The sequence below is a fragment of the Somniosus microcephalus genome, chromosome 9 (assembly GCF_052327205.1).
Source record: "Somniosus microcephalus isolate GS21.2 chromosome 9, FLI_Smic_1.0, whole genome shotgun sequence".
Taxonomy (NCBI): domain Eukaryota; kingdom Metazoa; phylum Chordata; class Chondrichthyes; order Squaliformes; family Somniosidae; genus Somniosus; species Somniosus microcephalus.
In genome coordinates this window covers 149003402-149030757 of record NC_140995.1, presented here as the reverse complement: position 1 = coordinate 149030757, position 27356 = coordinate 149003402, and the positions used below count along the sequence as shown (strand labels likewise).

General features: G+C 48.0%; 1 protein-coding gene across 1 annotated transcript in view; it reads left to right on the top strand.

Moving 5' to 3' along the window:
- The window catches only part of frk (fyn-related Src family tyrosine kinase), a 168208-nt gene that overhangs the window by 83646 nt on the left and 57206 nt on the right, over window positions 1–27356 (top strand). Inside the window, exon 2 of the mRNA XM_085997357.1 lies at window positions 19747–19868. Within this exon, the coding sequence (XP_085853483.1) occupies window positions 19747–19868 (122 nt within the window). The remainder of the gene's footprint in view (window positions 1–19746; window positions 19869–27356) is intronic.

Below are 27356 nucleotides of genomic sequence, written 5' to 3'. Positions count from 1 at the left end.
CTATCCTTGGAAGAGGATATTGTACTGTGTGAAGGACTGGGTTCACCGTCACCTTGAAGTCCCCACAGATGCGAACCTTCCTTGGCTCCTCAGACTTATTGTTTAACGTTTGCTTCATGACAGGAATGATGGGTGTCGCCCACTCGCTCCAGTCTACCTTAGATAACACGCCTGCATTCTCCAGCTCTGCATCGATGGCTGGGCGAATTGCATATGGTACCGGTCTTGCTTTGAAAAACTTGGGAATTGCATTCTCCTCTATTTTTATCGAGGCAGTTACGCCTTTAAGAGTGCCCAGTTCTTGTTGAAATACCTCTTTGGCGTCAGCTAAGATTGTTGACAATCGTCCATGAGTGACGTCGTCATCCTTTTTACCAGCCACCGTCAGTGCCTGAATGGAGTGCCAGTCTAAACTTATCTTTCTGATCCATTCACGTCCCAGTAACGGTGGTCCACCATCTTGCAGTATGTAGAGATACAATTTCCGTATTTTCTTGACGTTGTATTCGACAGGCACCCTTATTTTTCCTCTGGGGTATACTTTTTGCCCCGTATACGTCCTCAAGACAATGGATGTCTCTCTCAAGGGTATGTGTGAGAATAGCCGCTCGTAGTCTCGTCGATTCATGACGGTTAGAGCTGATCCTGTATCCAATTCCATTTTGACTTGGGACCCTGCTATCGTGAGGGTGACCCAAATGGTTCGGTGATCCTCTTTTGCGATTACGTTGTGAAGTTTGAGACGGCTTAGTCTCTTGTTCCCGGATTCACTATCGCTCATCTGGTCTTCGGAACTACTGTCCGTCATCTTTTTTACTTTCCTGTACGGTTCCATAGTAGCCTTTTTGTTGTCGTTGGTCTTCTTCCCAGACCTGCAAACTCGTACAATGTGTCCCATCTTTCCGCATCGCCTGCATATTTTGTCCTTGGACCAGCAGTCCTTCTGGTCATGGTTTGTTCTGCCGCAGCGATAACATTTTGCAAATCCCCGTGTCATTTCGTGGGTGCCGTATTCCTGTGGCTTTTGTTGTATTTCCGCAGCTCCCCTTGCTGCTGCTTTGTACGATACTGCCACGCTGAAAGCCTTATCTAGCGTCGGCTCTTTCTCTGAGAGTAACCTCTTCTGGGTTCCTTCACTCACGAGTGTAGTGTATGTGCCTTTAAGAGCCGCAGGTGTGCTGTAATGCCGGTAATGGCCACTCGGGCTATATAAGCCTGTATATTGTGTATATCCGTTAGAACCCCCCCCCCCAGACTTTGCTTAGTAAACACCTATGAACCAACTCCTGTCTTCAGTGTCTTTATCAACACACGGACACTACAGTGGCGACGAAGTGGAAACGGACTTAGCTGCAATTCGGCAGCACCTCAAGGACATCGATTCCTCGGGCATGCAGAAGACTCAAGAAAGTGAGAGAAGCTGTGGTTTCACCAACTGGCCAAGCTGGTGGCAGGTACTGCGCCAATCCTTCCTGGGCGTCAGGCTGGGGCTCCAGTGGCTGGCTCTACAGCTGAGACAGGCAGCGAAATTGGAGGCAAGCAATAACGGACTGGGAGGGAGCACTCGGGAGACGGCCGGCGCGGCAAGCAGGTCAGCGTTCAGACCTGCAGAGAAAGTCCAGCGGGAACGAGTCTCCAACTGTAAACAAATAAAATTTAAAAAAAAACAAAGAACGGAAACCGCAGGAAACAGCGTGGTCATTGGCGGGAAAGCGCGGGAAGCGCCATATCTTTGCTGCTGAAAAGAAAGAAAAGCGCGGGAAGCGCCATATCTTTTCTGAAATGCCTAAGTCTGGCAATATTGATGCTTTTGATAGCGAAATAGAGGATTGGACCACATACGTGGAAAGAGTAGAGGTATATTGCACTGCAAATGGAATAGAAGATGAAAAAAAAGCTTCAGTACTGCTGAACCTAATGGGCGCAAAGACATACGGGCTGTTACGAAATTTAATCACTCCAGCCAAACCAAAGGACAAGAATCTTAAAGAAATTGGTGATACCCTGCAGGAGCACTTAAACCCAACACCACTGCTGATAGCGGAATGATTCAAATTCTTCAGGAGGAATCAGCACAAGGATGAAAGTAACGCTGATTACCTCACCGAATTAAGAAAGCTATCAAAGTACTGCCAATTCAGGGCAGGACTAGCAGATTATCTTCGAGACAAATTCGTTTGCGGTCTCTTAAGTGAAGGAACACAAAAAAGGCTGCTTCCTGAAAAAGATTTAACATTGGACAAAGCTTTCAGTATGGCTGTATCAAACGAAGCAGCAGCAAGAGGAGCTGCAGAGATACAACAAAAGACACAGGACTTCGGCACCCATGAAATGACACAGGGTTTCGAAAGATGTTATCGCTGCGGCAGATCCACCCATAACCAGAAGGACTGCTGGTTCAAGGACAAAGCATGCAGGCAATGCGGAAAGATTGGACACATTGTACGGGTATGCCGATCTGGACAAAATAAATCCACAGACAGGAAAAAAAAAAGTCAATAAAGGAAAGTACAGGAAGGTATAAATGATGACGGACAGTAGCTCCGAAGACCAGAAGAGCGATAGCGACTCCGAAAACAAAAGACTAAGCTGTCTCAAATTACATAATGTACTTGCCAAAGATGATTACCAAACCATTTGGGTTACCCTCACGATAGCAGGGTCCCCTGTTAAAATGGAGCTAGATACAGGATCAGCTCTAACCGTAATAAATCGACGGGATTACGAGAGGCTATTTTCACATATACCTCAAAGACACATCCATTATCTTAAAAACATATACGGGGCAGAAAGTATACCCCAAAGGAAAAATAAGGGTGCCTGTTGTATACAACGGCAAAGAAATACAAAAGTTGTATTTATACATTCTACAAGATGGTGGTCCACCGTTGTTGGGACGTGAATGGATCAGAAAGATATGTTTAGACTGGCACTCCATTCAGGCACTTACGGTGACCAGTAAGAAAAAAAACAATGATGACATCATACCTGAACGATTAAAAGACATCTTGGCCAACGCCAAAGAAGTGTTTCAAGAGAAACTAGGAACCTTGAAAGGCATCACCGCCTCAATAAAAGTGGAAGATGCAGCAATTCCCCAATTTTTTAAGGCAAGACCGGTGCCATACGCAATTCGTCCAGCAGTCGAGGCAGAGCTGGAGAATTTGGAAAAGGCAGGCGTATTATCCAAAATAGATTGGAGCGAGTGGGCAACACCCGTCGTTCCAGTCATGAAAAAAGCATTGAATAATGATAAATGTGAAGAACAGAGAAAAATTCGCATCTGTGGAGACTTCAAGGTGACTGTAAACCCGGTCCTTCACACAGTACAGTATCCTCTGAGGATAGAAGATATTTTCGCCTCACTATCCGGAGGGAAACGTTTCACCAAAATTGACTTGGCACAGGCATATCTACAGATGGATGTTGAAGAGGCCTCTAGAAAGTATCTCACGATAAACACACACAAAGGCCTGTACCAGTACAATCGACTGGTTTTTGGAGTAGCATCAGCTCCAGCTATCTGGCAAAGAGCTATGGAGCAAGTCCTGCAAGGGATTCCGGGAACTCAATGCTACCTAGACGACATCCTTGTAACAGGAGAAAACGACAACGAGCACCTTGCCAATTTGGAGCAGGTGCTCACTAGGCTGAAAGAACGGGGCCTACGAGCAAATCGCCCCAAGTGCGAATTTTTCCAAAATCAGATATATTGTGGCCACATAATTAATAAGGAAGGGTTGCATAAGTCACCTGAAAAAATTGAAGCGGTCATAAAAGCCCCAGCACCTGAAAATGTTTCACAATTAAGGTCGTTCCTGGGATTAATAAATTACTATCATAAATTTTTACCGAACTTATCAACTCTTCTACACCCTCTTAATGAACTGCTACAAACAGGAGTAATTTGGAAATGGAACGAAGACTGTAAACGTGCCTTCCATAAATGCAAAGACTTAATCACATCCGAAGAAGTTTTGGCTCATTACAACCCATCACTGCCAATCAGACTGCCGTGCGATGCATCCCCTTACGGCATAGGAGCAGTATTATCCCATAAATTCCCTGATGGCTCAGAACGGCCGATAGCTTTTGCATCACGCTCATTAAACTCAGCTGAGCGTAACTATGCCCAAATCGACAGGGAAGCACTCAGCCTGGTATGGGGAGTGAAGAAATTCAACCATTACCTACACGGACAAAAATTTACCTTGTTGACTGACCATCAACCCCTCACCTCCATATTCAACCCTAAAAAGGGTGTTCCGATTATGACAGCGCAAAGGCTACAGAGGTGGTCCCTTTTTCTAGGGGCACACCAATACAACATAGAATACAAAGGATCAAAACAGCATGGGAATGCTGACGGTTTATCGCGCCTACCGTTGCCAACGGTAGAAGAGGCACCTACAGTAGACCCAGTAGAGATGTTCCACTCTATCATAGTGGAATGTCTACCAGTAACAAATTCTGCCATTGAAAGGGAGACGAGAAATGACCCGACTCTCTCACGGGTCTACGATTTAACAGTGAAGGGATGGCCAGCACATGGCGAACCACTGTTGCCAGCATTCTCGCAAAGAAGAGAACAGCTGTCAGTGTGCCGAGGAACCTTGATGTGTGGATCCAGAGTAGTGATTCCACCCAAACTCCAGGATAAAGTGCTAAAGGAGCTTCACGAGGGGCATCTGGGTGGAGTGAAAATGAAGAACCTAGCTAGGGCGTTTGTATGGTGGCCAGGTATCGATGGAGACATCGAAGAAATGACCAAGAGCTGCCTAGGATGCCAGAAGGTCCAAAACGCTCCACCACAAGCCCCTCTACATCCATGGGAGTGGCCCTCATCTCCCTGGCAAAGGGTGCACATCGACTTTGCTGGTCCATTTATGGACTCAATGTTCTTAATCGCGGTTGATGCACACTCCAAGTGGCCGGAGGTAATAAAGATGTCCTCCACCACCACGGAAAAAACCATCACAGTATTAAGGACCATATTTGCCAGGAATGGGCTGCCGGAACAGATATGTTCTGATAATGGACCGCAATTTGTGTCCGAAGAATTCGGAAAGTTCTTAAAAAACAATGGGGTTAAGCACTACACGTCCGCCCCATACCATCCCGCCACCAATGGATTGGCTGAAAGGTTTGTCCAGACCTTCAAGAAGGCCATAAAGGCCATGGGTAATGAAGACATAAAACTTCAGCACAAGGTGGATAACTTCTTATTCGCATACAGGAATGCAACACATATGGTTACGAACCAAACTCCCGCCATGATGTTCTTCAATAGAAACCTAAGATGCCGGCTGGATTTGGTCAAGCCCAACATCAGAAGGGACGTGGAGAACCGGCAGTTTCAAGGCATGAATGAAAGGCCAACTAGAACCTTCCAGATAGGTCAACAAGTTTTGTCCCGGGACTACCGTACCGAGAAATGGCAGCCTGGAACTATCTGCACACGACTAGGAACACTGATGTATACCGTGGACATCGGAGAAAGCATAATAAGGCGCCATGCTGACCAAATCATAAAGTCATCCGAAAAGGGACAACCTACACCACAACTCTGTACGTCTAACGATGAAGCAGAGATACCCATATCTACCTCCGATCCGGTGATACTGGAACCTGATGAACCCGACACTGGCATTCAAGCCGAATCAGCCTTGCCAAAAGAACCTACTACACCACCAGAAACTTCTACACCCCCGAGGAGTTATCCGGGCCGAGTCAGGAAGCCTCCTGAGAGACTGACTTATAATTAATTAACTACAGCAATGTGTATATTATTTTTCTTATAACATGTAATTAATAATTACTTAAAATATGATGTACTGGTTAGCTAAAAGGGGAGGAATTGTAGTGTATGTGCCTTTAAGAGCCCCAGGTGTGCTGTAATGCCGGTAATGGCCACTCGGGCTATATAAGCCTGTATATTGTGTATATCCGTCAGAACCCCCCCCCCCCCAGACTTTGCTTAGTAAACACCTATGAACCAACTCCTGTCTTCAGTGTCTTTATCAACACACGGACACTACAAGGAGTCCACAGACAAATTTGTCCCGTAAGGTATCTGCCAGTCCTGCTCCGAACTGGCAGTGCTTTGATAGCTTGCGTAGTTCCGTAAGGTAATCAGCATTGCTCTCATTTTTATGCTGATTTCTCCTGTGGAATTTAAATCTTTCTGCTATCAGCAGCGGTGTAGGATTTAGGTGTTCCTGTAGGATATCAACAATTTCGTTAAAACTCTTCGCCTTCGGTTTGGCTGGAGTAATCAGGTCCCGCAATAGGCCGTATGTTCTTGCGCCCATTAAATTTAGCAATACCGATGCCTTTTTCTCATCGGCTATTTCGTTTGCCTCGCAATATACCTCGACTCTTTCCACATACGTGGTCCAGTCTTCTATTGCATTATCGAAGGCAGTGATATCGCCAGTCTTTGGCATCTTGAAAATCTAAGATGGCGCCTCCCGCGCTTTTCCTTCGTCCCCGATGGATCAAAATTGCGCCTCCCGCGCTTTTCCTTCTTCCCCGCCGAGTTAAGATGGCGCCTCCCGCGCTTTCCCGCCGCTGCTGCCAACTATATTTATTTTACTATCCTGTAATGGCGACGCCCTGTGGTCTTCGCGCCTCCCTGATCGCTGCTGCCAACGCTGCTCTCTGCGGTATTATTTTTCTATCGCGCTTCAATATTTGCTCCGTTAATTGAAGAACCGTTCCCGTCATGGAGTGGACCCTCTGGGACACTTCTTCGGTCCGAACGTTGCCCGGCTTCGAAGCACCGGCCGCGCCCTGTGTGCTCCACCCTCTCTCTCTCTCTCTCTCTCTCTGCTTCCCGACTTGCTGCCCGGCCCCGTTGCAGAGCCACCCGATCGAGCTCTAGCCCGCCGCAGCCCAGGAAGGATCAGTGCACTACCTGCCACCAGCCCGATTAGTTGGGAAACCACAGACTGGAGAACCAAGCCTGGCTCTCGACAGTCTCTCCTGCAACTTTTCAATTCGATGATTTGGAGGGCGGTTGCCCACGGTCGACGCCCGTTTCCCGAGTTCCTTTGGATTATTTTTTTTTTTTCTTCTGGCTTCGACCTTCAATAACGTCGTCTGAGGTGCTGCCGAGTTGCAGGTAAGTTCGTTTCTTACTCGTCGCCAGTATTATGTCCGTGTATAATTGAGACACGGACTGCAGGAGTTGATTATAACAAGTCTTTACTGAATGGAGACAACCTGGAAACTGAAACTACAGAAGCCTGCTAGGGCCTTTTATACAGGGGTGGTCACTGCCGGTACTGTAGTCTGAGACCAGTTATTCCCTTAAAGGTACATACACAACAGGGGTACTTTCCACCACAATAAAAGCCATATGATTGAAGCTGACTTAGTTTAAGAATGGTTTTACCTTGGCATGGTGTGGTTTGCACTTGGCATTTATCTGGTTGACACAGACTTGTGCCCTACTATACACATCTGCAACATGAAATTCAGTTAGATCAAGTGCTCTGGCCTGTTCTAAAAGCTCATCTAAGATCTGCTATCCAGGGGCTGGTGGGGCAAAATTTTAGACGAATGCCCTTCTATTGACTGTTTTTTGCTTACAAAATCTGCATCAATAAAACGACATTTGCTGCTCTTCAATGTTGGCATGTACAAAAGGCATGTACAAATTAATTTTGGTCTTGTGCAGCCATTTGAAATCTGATCAATTCATATGTTGTATTTTTGGGGGAGTGAAATGATCAGTTAGGCCTTTCTTAGCAATATCATAGTCTGCATCATTTCCAGTATCAGATGGTGTATTGACTTTATCTTGCGTCATGGGGGTGCGGTGGGGGGGTGCATTTGCAAAAGTTGATGATATCGAAACCTATTATGGTACACGAGGGATCTCACACATATTTTTCCCATTTTGAAAGATTGCAGCATAGTTGTCAAACGTTCGCCATCTGAGCAAGCTGTCAGCATTTTGGCACTCTTGTTCGTGGTACTCCCAATCTCTGCAGCCTCCTCCACCACTACAACCCCATTAATTCTAACACCTAGTCAATTGAAATTACACAAGGAGAAAGGGACAAAATAGTAATTTTCTTGATTCGCACTCCTTGCTATTATGGAACTGTAACACCATCAACATTTTACTGCTTGCACAAGTATCAGTTATTCTATAATTTATTTTGAAACATGTCTTGTATCACCACTCCTATAGCATAAAAGGCCTGTGCCAGCACTGAATATGGGGTGGGAGTATAGCTGCACTCCCTAAGTGATATTGAACAGTCTTTCAAATATGTTATAATACCTTATCTTTACTGCAGGCTGGCTGAGTATCATTTCATGCCTTGCAATGGTAGTGCCAATTCTATTATAGGAAGTGTCGGTAACCAGAGGACACAAATTTAAGGTGATTTTGCAAAAGAACCAGAGGCGATATGAGGAAAAAAAATTATGCAGCAAGTTGTTGTGATCTGAAGTGCACTGCATGAAAGCGTGGTTAAAAGCAGGTTCAATAGTAACTTTCAAAAGGGAATTGGGTAAATGCTCGAAGGGAAAACATTTACAGGGCTATGGAGAAAGATCAGGGGAGTGGGACTAATTGGATAGTTCTACCAAAGAGCCGGCGCAGGCACGTTGGGCCAAATGGCCTCCTTCTGTGCTGTACCATTCAATGAATATACGAGTAATGCCCACTGGCTGCTACATGGCTTTTTTTTTTAGCCTGTTCTGATGTCAAGTCACAGTAGTGTAAATGCTTGTTTATTTTTATTTCAAATGTGTAGGTGTAAACCAACCAGTTTTATCACCTTGCAAAGGTACACTAATGTCCTTTTAGGGAAGGAGCCCTAGTAAAACTGAAGTAAATGGAAATCAGGGGGAAAACTCTCCACTGGCTGGAGTCATACCTAGCACAAAGGAAGATGTTTGTGGTGATTGAAGGTCAATCATCACAGCCCCAGGACATCGCTGCAGGAGTTCCACAAGGTAGTGTCCTCGGCCCAACCATCTTCAGCTGCTTCATCAATGACCTTCCCTCCAACATAAGGTCAGAAATGGGGATGTTTGCTGATGACTGCACAGTGTTCGGCACCATTCACAACTCCTCAGATAATGAAGCAGTCCATGCCCGCATGCAACAAGACCTGGACGATGTTCAGGCTTGGATTGATAAGTGGCAGGTAACATTTGCGCCACACAAGTGCCAGGCAATGACTGTCTCCAACAAACGAGAGTCTAACCACCACCCCTTAACATTCAGTGGCATTACCATCACTGAATCCCCCACCATCAACATCCTGGGGGTCACCATTGACCAGAAACTTAACTGGACCAGCCACATAAATACTGTGGCAACAAGAGCAGGTCAGAGGCTAGGTATTTTGTGGCGAGTGTCTCACCTCCTGACTCCCCAAAGCCTTTCTATCATCTACAAGGCACAAGTAAGGAGTGTGATGGAATACTCTCCACTTGCCTGGATGAGTGCAGCTCCAACAACACTCAAGAAGCTCGACACCATCCAGGACAAAGCAGCTTGCTTGATTGGCACCCCATCTACCACATTACACATTCACTCCATCCACCACTGGCGTACTGTGGCTGCAGTGTTTACCATCTACAAGATGCATTGCAGCAACCCGCCAAGGCTTCTTCGGCAGCACCTCCCAAACTCACGATCTTTTCCACCTAGAAGGACAAGGGCAGCAGGCGCATGTGAACACCACCACCTCCAAGTTCCCCTCCAAGTCACACACCATCTTGACTTAGAAGTATATTGCTGAACCTTCATTGTCACTGGGTCAAAATCCTGGAGCTCCCTACCTAACAGCACTGTGGGAGTACCATCACCACATGAACTGCAGCGGTTTTAGAAAGCGGCTCACCATCACCTTCTCAAGGGCAATTAGGGATAGGCAGTAAATGCTGGCCTTGCCAGCGACGCCCACATCCCTTAAATGAATAATAAAAAAAAAAATGCCATCCTTACCTGGTCTTGCCTATATGTGACTCCAGACCCACAGCAAAGTGGTTGACTCTTAACTGCCCTCTGAAATTGGCCTAGCAAGCCACTCAGTTGTACGCAACCACTACGAAAAACAATAATAAGAATAAAACCAGACGGACCACCCGGCATCGACCTCGCCACTGGCTTCAGATACGACAATGGCACACCCAGCCCAGTCGACCCTGCAAAGTCCTCCTCACTGACATCTGGGGACTTGTGCCAAAATTGGGAGAGCTGTCCCACATCTAGCCAAGCAACAGCCTGACATAGTCATACTCACAGAATCATACCTTTCAGCCAATGTCCCAGATTCCTCCATCACCAACCCTGCGTATGTCCTGTCCCATCGGCAGCACCAGCCGTACCTAAAAATGAGGTGCCAACCTGGGGAAGCTGCAACAAAGGACAACATGCATGCTAAACAGCGGAAGCAGCATGCTATAGACAGGGCTAAGCGATACCACAATCATCGGATCAGATCAAAGCTCTGCAGTCCTGCCACATTCAGTCGTGAATGGTGGTGGACAATTAAACAACTAACGGGAGGAGGAGGCTCCAGGAATATCCCCATCCTCAATGATGACGGAGCCCAGCACACAAGTACAAAAGACAAGGCTAAAGTGTTTGCAACTATCTTCAGCCAGTAGTGCCGAGTGGATGATTCTTATCGGCCTCCTCCTGAGGTTCCCACCATCACAGAAGCCAGTCTTCAGCCAATTCGATTCACTCCACGTGATATCAAGAAACGGCTGCACGCACTGGACACAACACAGGCTATGGGCCCTGACAACATCCCGGCTGTTGTGCTGAAGACTTGTGCTCAAGAACTAGCCGTGCCTCTAGCCAAGCTGTCCCAGTACAGCTACAATACTGGCATCTATCCGACAATGTAGAAAACTGCCCAGGTATGTCCTGTCCACAAAAAGCAAGACAAATCCAATCCGTCTACTTTCAATCATCAGCAAAGTGATGGAAAGTGTCATGGACAGTGCTATCAAGCGGCACTTACCAATAACCTACTCACCGATGCTCAATTTGGGTTCCGCCAGGACCACTCCACTCCAGACCTCATTACAGCCTTGGTCCAAACATAGACAAAAGAGCTGAGTTCCAGAGGTGAGGTGAGAGTGACTGCCCTTGACATCAAGGCAGCATTTGACCGAGTGTGGCATCAAGGAGCTCTAGTAAAATTGAAGTCAATGGGAATCAGGGGGAAAACTCTCCATTGGCTGGAGTCATACCTAGCAGAAAGGAAGATGGTTATGGTTGTTGGAGGTCAATCATCTCAACGCCAGGACATCACTGCAGGGCAGTGTCCTAGGCCCAACCATCTTCAGCTGCTTCATCAATGACCTCTTCTCCATCATAAGGTCAGAAATGGGGATGTTCGCTGATGATTGCACAGTGTTCAGTTCCATTCGCAACTCCTCAGATAATGAAGCAGTCCATGCCTGAATGCAACAAGACCTGGACGACATTCAAGCTTGGGCCGATAAGTGGCAAGTAACATTCACGCTACAGAAGTGCCAGGCAATGAATATCTCCAACAAGCGAGAGTCTAATTACCACCCCTTGTCATTCAATGGCATTACCATCGCCGAATCCCCCACCATCAACATCATGGGGGTCACCATTAACCAGAAACTTGACTGGACCAGCCACACAAATACTGTGGCAACAAGAGCAGGTCAGAGGCTGGGCATTCTGTGGTGAGTGTCTCCCCTCCTGACTTCCCAGAACCTTTCCACCATCTACAAGACACAAGTCCGGTGTGATGAAATACTCTCCACTTGCCTGGATGAGTGCAGCTCCATCAACACTCAAGAAGCTCGACACCATCCAGGACAAAGCAGCCTGCTTGATTGGCACGCCATCCACCACCTTAAACATTCACTCCATCCATCACCGGCGTACCGTGGCTGCAGTGTGTACCATCTACAAGATGCATTGTAGCAACTCACCAAGGCATCTTCAGCAGCACCTCCCAAATCTGCAACCTCTACCATCTAGAAGGACAAGGGCAGCAGGCACATGGGAACACCATCACCTGCAAGTTCCCCTCCAAGTTGCACACCATCCTGACTTGGAAATATATCGCATTCCTTCATTGTCACTGGGTCAAAATCCTGGAACTCCCTAACAGCACTGTGGGAGTACCTTCACCACAAGGACTGCCGTGGTTGAAGAATGCGGCTCACCACCACTTTCTCGAGGACAATTAGGGATGGGCAATAAATGCTGGCCTTGCCTGCGAAGCCCATATCCCAGGAACGAATATATTTTTAAAAAGTGCGTAGAGGAGAATAAACAGAATTCTTGAAAATAGCCAGGGGATGTATGAAAATCCTCTTCTGTGAAGTGCAGTCATGCCATGAACTTATGAACATATGACACTGATGAACAGGTAAAGACCCACTGGTCCATCCAACCTGTCCTACACAACTGCGATACCTTGTGTATCGTAATACGTACACTCCCTACCCCCCCCCCCCCCAAAAGCCGTGTAATCTCTTGGAAGAGGTAAAAAAAAACAGATGAACAACCCAGACCAATTGGGGGGAAAACAAAATCTGGAAACTTCCTCTCCGACCGCTTTAGTCAATCAAAACTAGCCCAAGAAACCAACCACTCTGGCCCTGATTAATGTTATACGGCATCTACCTCTTATATGAGGAGCGCTCCACTGCAACTAGAAACTTGAGTCCAACTCTTGCTTGAAGGAATTTAGCGAATCAGCGTTATTGTCACTTGATTAGTTTCACTTGAGTTTCTGATTGTTGTGTATTTGCTGTCATTGAGTTCCCCTCTGCTTATGTGCGACACAAGCTAGACTCCAGGGATATGTGAGCATAACAAACAGGTTCCGGTGATGCTCCTTAGTGTTGCTGGTCTGTCTCTAGGTCTCCTTCTCTTCAATGTCTCTGAGCTTTCTCTGGGTCCCCCTGTCCTTAATGCTGAATCATGGTGCATTTTTCACTACAGAAATGTACTAAGAAAGCATCATCCATCAAAACACCTAGAGGCAAGTTCCCAAGACCCCACAGGAAATACATTTTTACATTATCCAAAGATGTGCGGGTTAGGTTGATTGGCTATGATAAATTAACCCTTAGTGTTAGGGGGATTAAATATGTGGGGTTACAGGGATAGGGTGGGATACGTGTTGGTGTTGGTGTAGGGGTTACGGGGATCGGGTGGGATATGTGTCGGTGCAGGCTCGATGGGCCGAAATGGCCTCTATCTGCACTGTGGGGTTTCTGTGATTCTGTGACAGCCCCCTCAACCCACCATTGCAAAAATGGCACTTTTCTGTACTGCAGGAGTTTCCCCCCCCACAGTGCAACTGATGGAATATTGGAGTAACTGTAATTGATGTCATGACAAGTTCATGTTCCATTGTTCTTCCATTATAACTGCTTTCTATACGGCATACATAGGGCCATTGGGTTTCTATTGTCACAGAAATATGGATTGAATTGTGGAATGTGAACCCAAAACACACAGAAAAATCCTGAAATCCAACTAACTAAAACCAAATTCAGCTCATTCAGTCACTGTGAGCCAATGGTGGAGAGGTTTAGGGAGGAAATTTCAGAGCTTGGGGCCTAGGTAGCTGAAGAACCACCAATGCTCAAGAGGCCAGAATTGGAGGAGCGCAGAAATCGCAAAGGCTTGTGGGGCTGCAGGAGGTTACAGAGACAGGGAGGGGCGAGACCATGAAGGGATTTGAAAACAAGGATGAGAATTTTAAAATTGAGGCATTGCTGGACCGGGAGTCCATGTAGGTCAGCGAGCACAGGGGTGATGGGTGAACGGGAGTTAGGATACGGGCAGAGGAGTTTTGGATGAGCTCAAGTTTATGTAGGGCGGAAGATGGAAGGCTGGCCAGGAGAGCATTGAAATAGTCAAGACTAGAGGTAACCAAGGCATGGATGAAGGTTTGAGCAGCAGATGAGCTGAGGCAGGGGCGGATTTGGGTGATGTTATGAAAGTGGAAGTAGGCAGTCTTGGTGATGGCGTGGATATGTGGTTGGAAGCTCATCTCTGGATCAAATAGGATGCCAAGGTTGCGAACGGTCTGATTCAGCCTCGGACAGTTGCCAGGGAGAGGGATGGAGTCGTTGGCCAGGGAATGGACTTTGTAGCAGGGACCGAAGACAATGGCTTTGGTCTTCCCAATATTTAGTTGGGGGAAATTTCTGCTCAACCAGAACTAGATGTCTGACAAGTGTGACAAATCAAACAGTGGGGTGGCAAGAGGGTATGGGGCGGGGGGGGAGGTCGACAGAGGTGGTGGTGAGGTAGAGCTGAGTGTCGTCAGCATACATGTGGAACCTGGCGTGTTTTTGGGTAGAAGGATATGCTGATAGGGTTAGATGAAGAAGGGTGGGAGGAGGCTCGTATGCAGTATAAACACTGACATGAACCTGTTGAGTCGAATAGCCTGTTTCTGTGCTGTAAATATTAGGTAACTAAGTAATTTGAGGGGAGGCGTTCAGAGTGAGAGAGAAGAAAACTTCAAGAGACAAACAAGTCACTGCAAAGTGAAAATAACTCAACCTAGAAGGCCATTTAATGGAGGGTGGGGCAGTGTTGTGGCTTGCATAATAGTGCTGTAATGTTGACAGCAGTGCCTTATGAGAACGGTAAGATATTGCTGTGGTTTATTGTACCATAGAAGGCAGGATGTGAGTTTAGACTATAATCCTCCACATGGCATGCTGATCTGAACTGTGCCTCAATGGGGTTGAATAAATTGGATGAGATGTTGTCCTAGGCAGTGCTCATGTCTCACAATGGCCAGCTTCAGCTCAGTACTGGAACTTTGAAAATAGGTGGCCCATTCTTGTTGTCAGGGTGTGGTGCAGGGAGAGTTAAGAAAGGTGAAGCAGAAACGATGCTTTAAAAAGGAGTCTCCTCCTTGGCCAAAAGTACATATCACTTAATGCACAACCATTTACTATGTTCATCAATTGACTACTTGTCTTGTGATTGCATCTGCTGTACCACAGTCATGTATTCTTGCCAGATTTTAAGTATTTTTCTCAGGGTTTTTCTTTTAGTATACACAAAAGGCATTTTTTTTTTATTAAGAGTCCAGTTCTTGCTGTGTTCCATGGTGTATATGTTCTAAATTCAAGGGGCTGACGGGATTGTAAATCCATGCAAATGTGAGTCTTCGAATGTGTTGTTACAGGAAAGTAAATGTGATGAGTGTTCATTTGCACTGATGCAAAAACTGGGTTTCCGCATTCGGCAGTGGAGCCCGGAGCGACTGGCACTTGACCTAAAAAGGGGAGAGCAACAAAGTTATTCTCAAATGACTATCTCTTATCTTTTGACTCTGTGTCCCTTTTTTTAAAATTACGCCTCTGTGAAGTGCCCCGCGATGCTTTTCTATGTTAAAAGTGCTATATAAATGCAAGTTGTTGTTGTTGCTGTAGCTGTAGGAGAGGAGGGAAACAACTAGGCAATGTAAAAGCAGCTGGACTAAACCGAGCCAAATTAAGAATTCTTGGGGCCCTGGATACCAAGAACATTCAAGACCCCTCCACTCAACCCTTCACAACCGCCCCCCCTCCAACCCTGCAATACATTGAAATACAAACACTACCTCAAATCAAATCAAATCAACTTTTATTGTCATTGTTAGTGCACAGGTGCAGTACAACGAAATGTAGGCTTGCGGCTCCCGAGAGTGTACATTTGGATTAAGACATTTAAACATTCAACATACATTTGGCTTGTAGTATATTAACATAAATATAACCATACCTTGCTCCCTTCTGATAGTATCTTTAAATGCTATAATATTTTGATCCAGCAGTTGCATGCAGTTTTTGTGTGTTATGGTGAGTTTTACTGGGGGCCCCATATTTGCAAGCTGCCCCTGGCCACAGGCCTCATAGACCTGTGTGTTGATCTGCCCCTGGGAATAAAAGCCATTCTGTTCTTTGGTGGAATCCAGTTAGAGTGATCAATTTGGAAATTTCCCCAATGGTCACTATAACTGAATAATAATTCAAAAGTGGCAGCCAAGCAGCACTGTAAGCAGCTATTCCCATTAAGTAGTTCAACTTTTAGGAAATCTTTTAACGCTGGCTTTTAACTTTCGATCAATGGTCTTTATGTAAATGCAGTGGTTGTTGGTTGTGGAACAGCATTCCATATGATATATGAGCAGCTTCAGCACTGCATCAGCTGTTTAAATGCTTAGAAGAGTGAGAGGGGATCTCATTGAAGCATACATAATTATTACAGGGCTTGATAGGGTGGATGCTGGGAGAATGTTTCCCTTGGCTGGGGAGTTTAGAACCAGGGGCCACAGCCTCAGGATAAAGGGTAGGCCATTCAATTCAATTCAATTTTATTTGCCATATGTAACCAGTACAAGTACAATTACAATGGAATGCTTACTCCCCGTAGGGACGCGTCAGCTATTCATACAGCGCCGCGTTCAGAAAGTCAATACAATGGCTTCCAGTGGCAGTGGGAGCACAATGTCCCTCAGCCGCTCCGTCCTCCTCCTCACTGTTGCCGGCTCCAAGTGGTGGCCTGCTTTCCACTCACGATCCGACCTCTGGCCGCCATGCCCGGCTCCCCCCCTCCCAGTCGGACTGCGAGCTTCCTGCCATGGAGCTGCCGGCCGACGTGCTGCAGCAGGACGTCGTGGCTGCTGCTGCTGCTTGTTGCACTGTGCTGCCTCCGCCCGACTCGCCGAACACATCGTCGGGATGTGAATGCTCCGGTCGCCGCGGCCTCCTTACCTTCGCCGGCTCCACAGTCCGACGGTCCGGGGCCCGCTTCTCCCTCTCACAGTTCAGCCTCTGTAGAGTATGTAACCTGTACCACCTTAAGAGGATACCTTAAGGTGATGGACTACTTTTTGATGGCTCCTGTACATTGTAGTACCGGTGGTGACCACACCGGTATATAAACCCTGCGGAGCAAAGTGTATCTCAGTTCAGCCCTGACCCTCAATCACTAAAGACCTGTTTACTTACTTCTGTAGTCTGTGTCCTGTTATTCAGTATAACTGCAATTGAAAACACAGACTCAACAGCCTCTGGCCGCCATGCTCGGCTCCCCTCCTCCCAGTCGGAATGCCTTCCCGCCGAGGAGCTGCCGGCCGACGTGCTCCAGCGGGTCGTCGTGGCTGCTGCTGCTGCTGCTTGCCGCGCTGCGCTGCCTCTGCCCGACTTGCCGAACACTTCGCTCCGGTTGCGGGAGCGAGCGGCGAGAGCTGGCCGCCCGAAGCAGGGAGAGCGCGCTCAGCACCGGACCGTCTCGGGCGCCATCTTGATTCAGGACTGAGATGAGGAGAAATTTCTTCACACAGAGGGTGGTGAGTCTTTGGAATTCTCTACCCCAGAGGGCTGTGGAGGCTCAGTCATTAGGTATATTCAAAATCGAAGTCGATAGATTTCTGACTAGTAAGGGCATCAAGGGATATGGCGATAGGGCCATTGAATGGAGTTGAGGCAGAAGATCAGCCATGATCTCATTGAATGGCGGAGTAGGCTCGACGGGCCGAATGGCCTACTCCTGCTCCTATTTCTTATATTCTTAGTGTGCTGCACAAACTGCCAATACTGTAATGGAGAAAACAAAGAATGAACGAATAACGGATCACCACTTTCTTTCCAGCCCAAGCTAATTAGTGCGACTGTCTTGCACTGATCAGTTTAGCAGGTAGAGAACATGTAGGCTTAATGTAACTGAGTTTTGGCAAACAGGATGTGTTCTCATTATGTCCACATGATCACTTTGAGCAGTGATCATTACAAGATGGTTCATGTACTCTTTCAATTGTGTAAGGGATCTGCATAATACATGTATGCCTGTGGCACTAATGAATAATGGACCCTTCCTGCAAATGTGGAAAAAACAGCAGTGATGTCCTGTAATTACAGCTGCTTCAGCCCTGCTGAGATTTCATTCAAGAACATGCACTAGATTTTCCCATTTTTATTGTAGTAACAGCAAAGTACATCCATCTGGCTCAAAAACCTTGCTTCTTCATAGATAAACTGCACGACCTGCACATTCGTCAGTTGCTTCTTTCTCCAGTAGCTCATCTTCTTGTCTCTTGAATCAGCCCATACTATCAGTTTGAATGGCTTATTCCACAACTCAATCGTGTGGGTGAGAAAATTCTGCTTGCCCTTCTTATTCATAATTTTCTTTATTTTAGTGGCCACTAGTGCTTGAACCCTTCAGCATAATGAACAATTAAAAAAAAACTTTATGGGATGTAGGCGTCGCTGGCAAGGCCAGCATTTATTGCCCACCCCTAATTGCCCTTGAGAAGGTGGTGGTGAGCCATCTTCTTGAACCGCTGCAGTCCGTGTGGTGAAGGTACTCCCACAGTGCTGTTAGGTAAGGAGTTCCAGGATTTTGACCCAGCGATGATGAAGGATCGACAATATACTTCTAAGTCAGGATTAATGCCTGGGTTAATTTTACTAATACCCTTATAATCTTGAAAACTTAGATCATTTTCCAGTCTCCCCATTGGGGGGATGCAATGATTAAGGGGGCATGATTAAGAAGTTTGCAAATTGGCCATGTGGTTAGTAGTGAGGAAGAAAGCTGTAGACTGCAGGAAGATATCAATGGACTGGTCAGGTGGCCAGAAAAGTGATAAATGGCATTCAATCTGGAAAAGTGTGAGGTAATACATTTGAGGAGGGCTAACGAGGCAAGGGAATACACAATAAATGGTAAGATACTGAGAAGTACAGAGGAACAGAGGGACCTTGGAGGGCATGTCCACAGATCCCTGAAGGTAGCAGGACAGGTAGATAATGTGGTTAAGAAGGCATACGGGATACTTTCCTTTATTAGTCAAGGCATAGAATATAAGAGCAGGTTTTGCTTGAACTGTATAAAACACTAGTTAGACCACAGCTAGAGTACTGCGTACAGTTCTGGTCACCACATTACAGGAAAGATGTGATTGCATTAGAGAGGGTGCAGAGGAGATTTACGAGGATGTTGCCAGGACCGGAGAATTTTAGCTATGAGGAATGATTGGATAGGCTGGGATTATTTTCTTTAGAACAAAGGACGCTGAGGGGAGACTTGATTGAGGCGTATAAAATTATGAGGGGCCTAGATAAAATGGATGGGAAGGACCTGTTTCCCCTAGCAGAAAGGTCAATAACCAGGGGGCACAGATTTAAAGTAATTGGTAGAAGGATTAGAGGGGAGTTGAGTTGAACTTTTTTCACCCAAAGGGTGGTGGGGTCTGGAATTCACTGTCTGAAAGGATGGTAGAGGCAGTGAGAGACCCTCATCACATTTAAAAAGTACTTGGATATGCACATGAAGTGATGTAACCTACAAGGCTACGGACCAAGAACCGGAATGTGGGATTCGGCTGGATAACTCTTTCTCGGCCGGCACAGACACAATGTCTATGATTCTATCCAATGTGTTTGTCCAGGGTTAGGAGGAGACACTATTACAGCAGATGGACTGGCTGTATTTGGACAAGTATGAATGCCACCGAGGTAGACCACAATAGAGAGATGGTGGAGAAAAATTGAATCGTTGACTGTGGCAAGGACTGAAGGCAGAAGAGTAGGGGAGAAAACTGGCACAAAAGAGGAAGCTGCTTTATTTATGCTGTTTGTTGCTCTGCTGATTTCTAGGTCAGCACAGGGAAGGTAATAGTGGGATATATTGGTCTGTCTGTCTTGTTGCATACTGCCCTTACAACTCATTAAAAATGTTTTTATATTTTATTGCAGATGGTTCTTTGGAGGGATTAAACGAGTAGATGCAGAGAAACAATTGTTGATGGCTGGGAATGGAAGTGGCTCCTTCATAATCCGAGAAAGTGAAAGCAAGATAGGTGACTTCTCGCTGTCAGGTATATCCTTACTATATTTTGTGACTTTATAAAATCCTTTTGCTCTTAATCCATAATGCTATTAATTTCAATATTGCCATACGTCTGTGGCTTTACCAGTGTCTCGTTGAGTTGTCTGCCTTGTCTTCTGAAGTGTCTGGATAGAATCATTTGTTCAGATTTAGTCTCGAGTTGTCCAGCCTCTGCTGAATTTTATTTTAGATTTCCATTTATATGTCTTCCTATATAGGATCCCTTGTTATGCCACTGATTACCATTCTGCTGTATTTTGGCCCTTTACAAAGGAAGTGTCCACTCATTACTTAGACAGATGCACTGCTGATTCACTGCATTAACCATTAACTCCATGACCACTGTACAAAAACATGATGTGCATGGTAATAACACATGCTTCAAGTTTGCCTTTGATTTTTTTTATTGCTGCTGCTGTTCTACTGGTTGACTGGTAGACAGATAATAAAGATCAAAGGTTGGCATTACAATGGAGCAAAGAACAAGGATAGAAATATGTTCCCGCAAAACCTTTTGAGGCAGCAGTGCAGAAGAACTTAAAATAGAATGAGAAAATTATAGTCAGCTTATCTAACTGGCACCTTCCACAGATCACACAAAATATTTACTCTAATTGTATACCATCCATTTCATCTTCTGAGAGAAAGCTGTGACGCCAGAGGAACTGATCAAATCTCCAGAAAATTATCCAGTCCCAGGTCTTCACAATTTACCGCTGACTGGTTGCTTTCCACAGATGCTAGTTCCCTGTACTTTTGTGACCAAGGAAACCTAGGCCGCAAATTTAATTGCACTGAGGGGGCGGGTTTGGAGGCGGGTCTGTAGCGAAAATCGGAGAAATTGGGGGCGGGCTGCGAACCCGCCTCCATCCCACCTCCAAGTGACTTTGGGAAGTGTTGGGTCAGCCACTCCGGAACTGAACCGACACCAAACGGCGGGACAGGTTGTTAAGCCAGTTAACAGATCATTAACTAGCAGGATAATCCTATTTTAAAGGGCTGATCAGATTTTAGAGGTTTTTCAACACGCTGCCCACCTTCAGAAAAACATGCCAGGTGAATCGAGCCGGGTTGAGCTAGGACCTGAATTGTTGCCAACTGCTCGAGTAGCTTAAAAGCGTGCCTGCAATCTCTCATTCTTTCACATGCCACAACTTAGTGGTTTGAGGTTTGGGAGACATTTTGCAGCTCCACTAATCTTGAGTGTTGAGTCTGAAATCCATCTGCTGTGTGACCTCCTTGGAAGACCCTCTGGCCACTTTGTCTGAGCGCACACAACCTCCATTCCTTGACTGAGATATATACCAGCGGGATGGGAACCATTTATGTCCTCTCATCCTGGTTGTCCGATTTCGGAGGAACAGCAGCTGTGGCGGCACCGCAACCAGGCACAGCAGCAGCGCCAACAGCAGGAGCACCAACCTTCTCCTCCGCCTCCTGATGCTGCAGAGGGCCTCAGCGCAGGCCTGCACCTCGCTGTAGGAGATACCCTGAACACAGGGTTTACAGGCAGAGGGTGAGCTTCCTCAACATGAGTGAGCAGCAGTGCCAAAGGAGGCTGCGACATCTGCGAGAGGTAGTCTGCACAATGCTGCATCAACACCTGGAGCCCAGAGGAGTGGGTGGACACTCCTTACCAGTGGCTGTCAAAGTCACCACCACACTCAACTTCTTAGCTTCGGGCTCCTTCCAGGGATCATCTGCAGACATCAGCGGCATCTCTGTCGGTCACCGATTCCCTCTTTGCAAAGGCGCCCAATTACATCCACTTCTCCATGGATGAAGTAAGTGTAACCGCACGTGCGGTTGGCTTTGCAAATGTGGAGGGCTTCCCATGGGTACAGGGCATTGTAGACTGCACATATGTGGCCATTAGGGCACCCCATCACAACCCAACTGATTTTGTCAACTGCAAGGGCTTCCACTCCCTTCACGTCCAGCTGGTGTGTAACCGTTGGAACATCATCATGCATGTTTGCGCCATGACTCCTTCATTCCTGCGGCAGCCCACTGTGCCTCAGCTCTTCAATCCGCCAACCCAACTTTCCAGATGGCTACTTGGCGACCAGGGCTATCCCCTGAAAATATGGCTCATGACACCAATGAGGAAGCCATCAAACAAGGCTGAGGAGCGGTACAATATGAGCCACATTTCCACCAGAAGCATCATCGAGCAAACCATCAGCTTTCTCAAAAAGCGATTCCGATGCCTCGACAGATCTGGTGGAGCCTTGCAGTATGTATCAGCCATGGTGTCCAGAGTCATCGACGTCTGCTGTGCCCTGCACAACATCGCAGCCTAGCGCTCCCTGAGGAACAAGTGGCTCAGCGCAGAGCATCCTCAGAAGAAGATGAGGAGGATGAGGAGGAGACGTCCGGATGTGACCAATGCAGCTGCCCTCGAGCACATTGCTGGCCATCACGCAAGGGATGCACTTATCCATGCCAGATTCACGTAAGCTTACTCTTCAACCACAGGTGGCTACCATATGGTTATGAATGTGTAGACGGCCTTCCTACAATGCCATACATCATCTCTGCAATAAACGGTTGTTTCCTATCACTTTCACCAGCATCATTACAAATGCAAGTTGCCCTGAGCCCTCAATGTGCAACTTCCATTTCCCAGAACACACAGGCCAGACCTTCAACAGTTTGTCATCACTTTTGTTTACTACATTCACAAAAGCATGACAATGCAAAATATTAAGCAGAACCAAAAACAACAGAACAAAACACCCAACTGACTCCCCTTTTGTCTATTTGTGCTTTATCTTCCTCTTACACTTCCTCCTACGTGGTGCTTCAGCAGATGCGGAGGCACTTTGTTGACTTTGATGCTGAGCCTGCTTAGACGCCTTTGGCAGGCGTCCTCTGGGTTTGGGAGTCTCTGAGGGCTCTGCAACAGTTTGCTCTTTCTGCGGCTGTGCAGGGGCTGAAACGGCCATCTCAGTTGGGTGTGCAATGTGGGTCTCTGAGCGAGGGCTCCGCAGTGGCATGGTCATGTGAGCGCTTGGAGAGGAGCCCACACTTCCTTGTTGCCTGCCACCAACATCCCTCTCATGGGTCACCCGCACTTCAGTGCTAGCAAGTGGCTGGAGAGCACCTTACTGCACATCAGGGGGGCCATGAAGTCCCGTATCTGTACTGACACTCATAACAAGGACGTCCACAAAGCTCTGGTGTCTCTCCTCAATAGATGCCCATCTCTCCTCCATGGCAATCTATTTTGAAGAGTGACCATTTTTTCGTTAGTTTGGCGACTTATGTCCTCCACGGCGGTTGCTCCCCTCTCCATGGCGGAACGTTCATGCACCATTGCCTCCACAAAGGCAGTGCTCATGTTAGAGATGGACTCCTCCATTCTCTCCACACTTGCAGTTACCGTGGATGCAAACCCTGTCAAAGATTCCTGCACTTGTTCCTGGAGTTCCAGCACCACTCTCTTTCTGGAAGGCCCCAGAGGCACAGCGTCTACATGCAGCTCAGCAGAGCTAGGAGCATCATGCGACCTCTGACGAGGACTCTCCACTGCTGTCCCTGTCTCCACCATCTGCTGATGCTCACTTGTGAGCTGTGATAGACCAGGTGGCAACACACCGAGGTGTGCATTTCTGCGCTGGTGCTGGGTGCCATGGTCAGCCATGATCTCATTGAATGGTGGAGCAGGCTCGAGGGGCCGAATGGCCTACTCCTGCTCCTATCTTCTATGTTTCTATGTGCGCTGAGTCCTGGTGACGGTGCTTCCTCAGAGGCTACAGGCTCCTCTGAGGAGTCGTCTGGCTTTTCCTCCTGGACAGTGGGGAGGGGGGCATTCAATGGTCCTGTGGGAGAGTAAAGGCATGAGTTCGACATCTGATTTTGACGCAGCAGACACATCCTTTGGTGCAGATGATATAAAGCGAATCTCTATGAACTTCATATCTCAAAGATCTGCACTAATGACATCATCAGCGGCGACTAACAGACCCGATCCCAGTCATTGGACCGGCCAGCGCACACCACTGCTCTTAAGGGGTCAATTAAATTAAAATTGCGACTCTGGAGCGGATGCAGCCGGCAGCGGGTCTGGACCCCGCCCACCAGGCAACCCGACTCCAAGCCACCACCTCAATTAAATTTGTGGCCTCAGTGTTCCCTTGGAGTATTTAATTATCTGTATTTATATTTATCCCTATAACTTTAAATTCTACTCTAACTCTATACTTATCCAGTTCAATACAGCTTTTTGCTTTTTCTGGGAGTCTGTTCCACTACTCTGGGAGGATAATTTACCGAGTTTTGCTTGACACTTGTTCATTTTGTATGTGTGTCCTCTACTCTGCACTGCCAGGTCCTTTTGAAAAAAATCTTTTAATTGTAGAAATGTTAGTTTCTTAACGGAGGCATTATTTTCACATTCAGTCAATGCACACTGTAGCAAAAGTAAGACGCTAAATTTGTTTGATATTCTGTGTTCTGTTCCTTCAGCTGTAATTCTATGAAAGGGGATGGAAAAACTGGGATGTTTTGTTAAAATATTCACCCTGTGAAAATTTACATTTTCTATGTAGAGACTTTGCAGGAACTAAAAGTCAAGCACTGAGATTAGCGGTGGAATATATTGTAGGTAATTTTACATGAAGTCCTGGGTTGTGGGAGAATGATACCAAAACGATGACTGTGTGCTGCTTCCTTTTGCTCATTTGGAGGCCAAATCAGAAATAAAAACTCAGTCTTCTGCTTTTACACGGAAGACCTACTCCTTCTTTTCTGTATTGGACTGTTGTAACAGTGTTGCAGGAGACTGGAGGCAAAATGCAGATTAAGATTTTTTTTAACTCTTCATAGAATTTTAGCTTCTAATTGAATGGCAGTACCTGGGTGGGGGAGGAGATGCAGGAATGGTTTTAGCAGTCTTCAAAATTGAGGCTGGACTCGTCCCATGTATACTTAACATTCAATGTTCCTGCTAAGGTGCGCACGCACGGCCGCGCAGTGATTTGAAAGGTCCCGCATAAGCCGCTTACCAGCCTTTACATTGTAAATACTGCACACATGCGGAAATTTAAAGGGACCGCACATTAAAAGAAACAGGCTGCGCAAGCTTACATTGATGCTATTTTAAGCATACTAATTGATGTGCCAAACTAGCTCAACATGTTTAGAACAACAACAACTTGTATTTATATAGCACCTTTAATGTAGTAAAACGTCCCAAGGCGCTTCACAGTAGCGTTATAAGACAACATTTGATACTGATGTTGAGATACCGCGGCAAACATGGGAGTCGAGACCAGAGCTAGTAAAACAGAACAGCTCTTTATTTCAGCCTCATGGCAAAACAGGAACTGGAAGAGCCCGCGCCTGACTTAAATACTCCCCAGACAGGAAGTGCTCCCGGCAGCCTGTCCCTGTGGGAAACAAGTTGCTGGAGGAAAGGGCCCCCGGTTGGGGGCGTCTGCTTAAACTGTCCGTACCGCCGTGAGCGGATTGTGTCTAGTGGTGGCGTGTCGCCACAGAGCTCCCCCCAGAATCCGCTTAGGAGGAGTGGACGAGTCGTGACGGTGGTCTGATGGTTCTGCCGCAGCGGCTCTGCGTGATCGCCGGTCTAGTTGGCGGGGCCTGGCGGTTCGCCGCCGGCTGTGCTGGCTTGCTGGCGGGACGGCCTCTAGTTGGAGGCCGGGCCACGGGGACCTGTTCCCCTGGTTCTGTGTGTGCTGGTTTGAGCCGGTCGATGGAGACTGTCTCGACCCTGTCGCCGAGTCGCAGCTTGAAGACCTTGCCCCGGTTTGTAGTACTTCGTACGGTCCGTCGTATGGGGGTCGCAGGGGTCCGCGGTGCGCATCGTGTCGCACGAAGATGAAGCGCGCCTGCTGTAAATTTGGCGGAACGTGAGGTGCGAGCTCGCCGTGTCGGTTGACCGGAAGTGGGGTGAACTGCTGAGCGGAAGAGAAAAGTTGAGCCGCTGCTGGTCGGCCGACCAAGGCGCGGTAGCCTCCGGAAGGAATTCGCCTGGGATGCGCAGCGGTTGTCCGTAGACTAACTCCGCTGCCGAGGACTGGAGGTCTTCTTTGACCGCGGTGCGTAGGCCTAGTAGTACCCACGGTAGGCGGTCAGTCCAGGTACTGTCCTGCAGGCCGGCGCGGAGTGAGGCCTTGAGTGACCGGTGGAAGCGTTCACAAAGCCCGTTGGCCTGCGGGTGGTACACCGTGGTTCGGTGGAGCGTCACACCGAGGTTGCGTGCTGTGGCCGTCCAGAGTTCGGAGGTGAACTGGGCGCCTCTGTCGGAGGTTATGTCGGCCGGTACGCCGAACCTCGCTACCCAGGTGTTAACGAACGCCCTGGCGATGTCGGCTGTGGTGGTGGAGGTCAGCGGCACTGCCTCAGGCCAGCGTGTGTAGCGGTCGACCATCGTGAGGAGATAAGTCTGGCCTTGCGATGGCGGCAGGGGCCCAACGATGTCGACGTGTACGTGGTCGAAGCGGCGGCTGGGTACCTCGAAGTCTCCCAGGGGTGCTTTTGTATGCCGTTGTACCTTAGCCCGTTGGCAGGCGAGGCAGGAGGTGGCCCAAGTCCGAACATCTCTGCTGAGGCCGCGCCAGACGAAACGCTGGGAGAGGAGTTTGACGGACGCGCGGGAACCCGGGTGGGAGAGCCCGTGGAGCGCGTCGAAGACGCGGCGGCGCCAGGTTTCAGGGACGACCGGCCTGGGTTGGCTGAGTGTGATGTCGCAAGTAACTGCCGTGGCTTCGGGCCCGTGCGCGACCTTGGCTAGGCGTAGCCCTGGCAGGCTGGTAGCCGCCGAGAGGAGGCCTGGGTCCGTGAGCTGGGCCGCTGCTAGTTGCGCGTAGTCAACCGCGAGGTGATTCGCGCAGATGGCGGGACGGGAAAGGCAGTCGGCGACAACGTTGTCTCTACCGGAGACGTGCTGGATGTCCGTGGTAAACTCGGACACGGCCGCGAGCTGGCGTTGCTGCCGAGCGGACGGGGTTCGGTGTGCTTGGCCATCGCGTATGTGAGTGGCTTGTGGTCCACGTACGCGGTGAAGGGGCGGCCTTCCAGGAGGAACCTGAAATGGCGGACCGACAGGTGGAGCGCGAGAAGCTCGCGGTCGAAAGTGGAGTATTTGACCTCCGGGGGGCGCAGTTGGCGGCTGTAGAAGGCAAGTGGCTGCCACGCGCCATTAACCCACTGCTCGAACACGGCTCTGACCGCGTGGTCGGAGGCGTCGGTGGTGAGCGCGACCCGGGCGTCGGCCCTCGGGTGCGCGAGCAGAGTGGCGTCGGCGAGCGCGTTTTTGGTGGCATCGAAGGCGGCTGACGTGTCAGTGGTCCAGGCTACGGCCATCTTGCCGGATTTACCTCGGAGGGAGTCGTATAGGGGCTTCATGAGGGCTGCAGCTCTGGGGATGAACCTGTTGTAGAAGTTCACCATCCCGAGGAACTCCTGGAGGCCCTTGATGGTTGTGGGGCGGGGGAACTGCTGGACGGCCTGC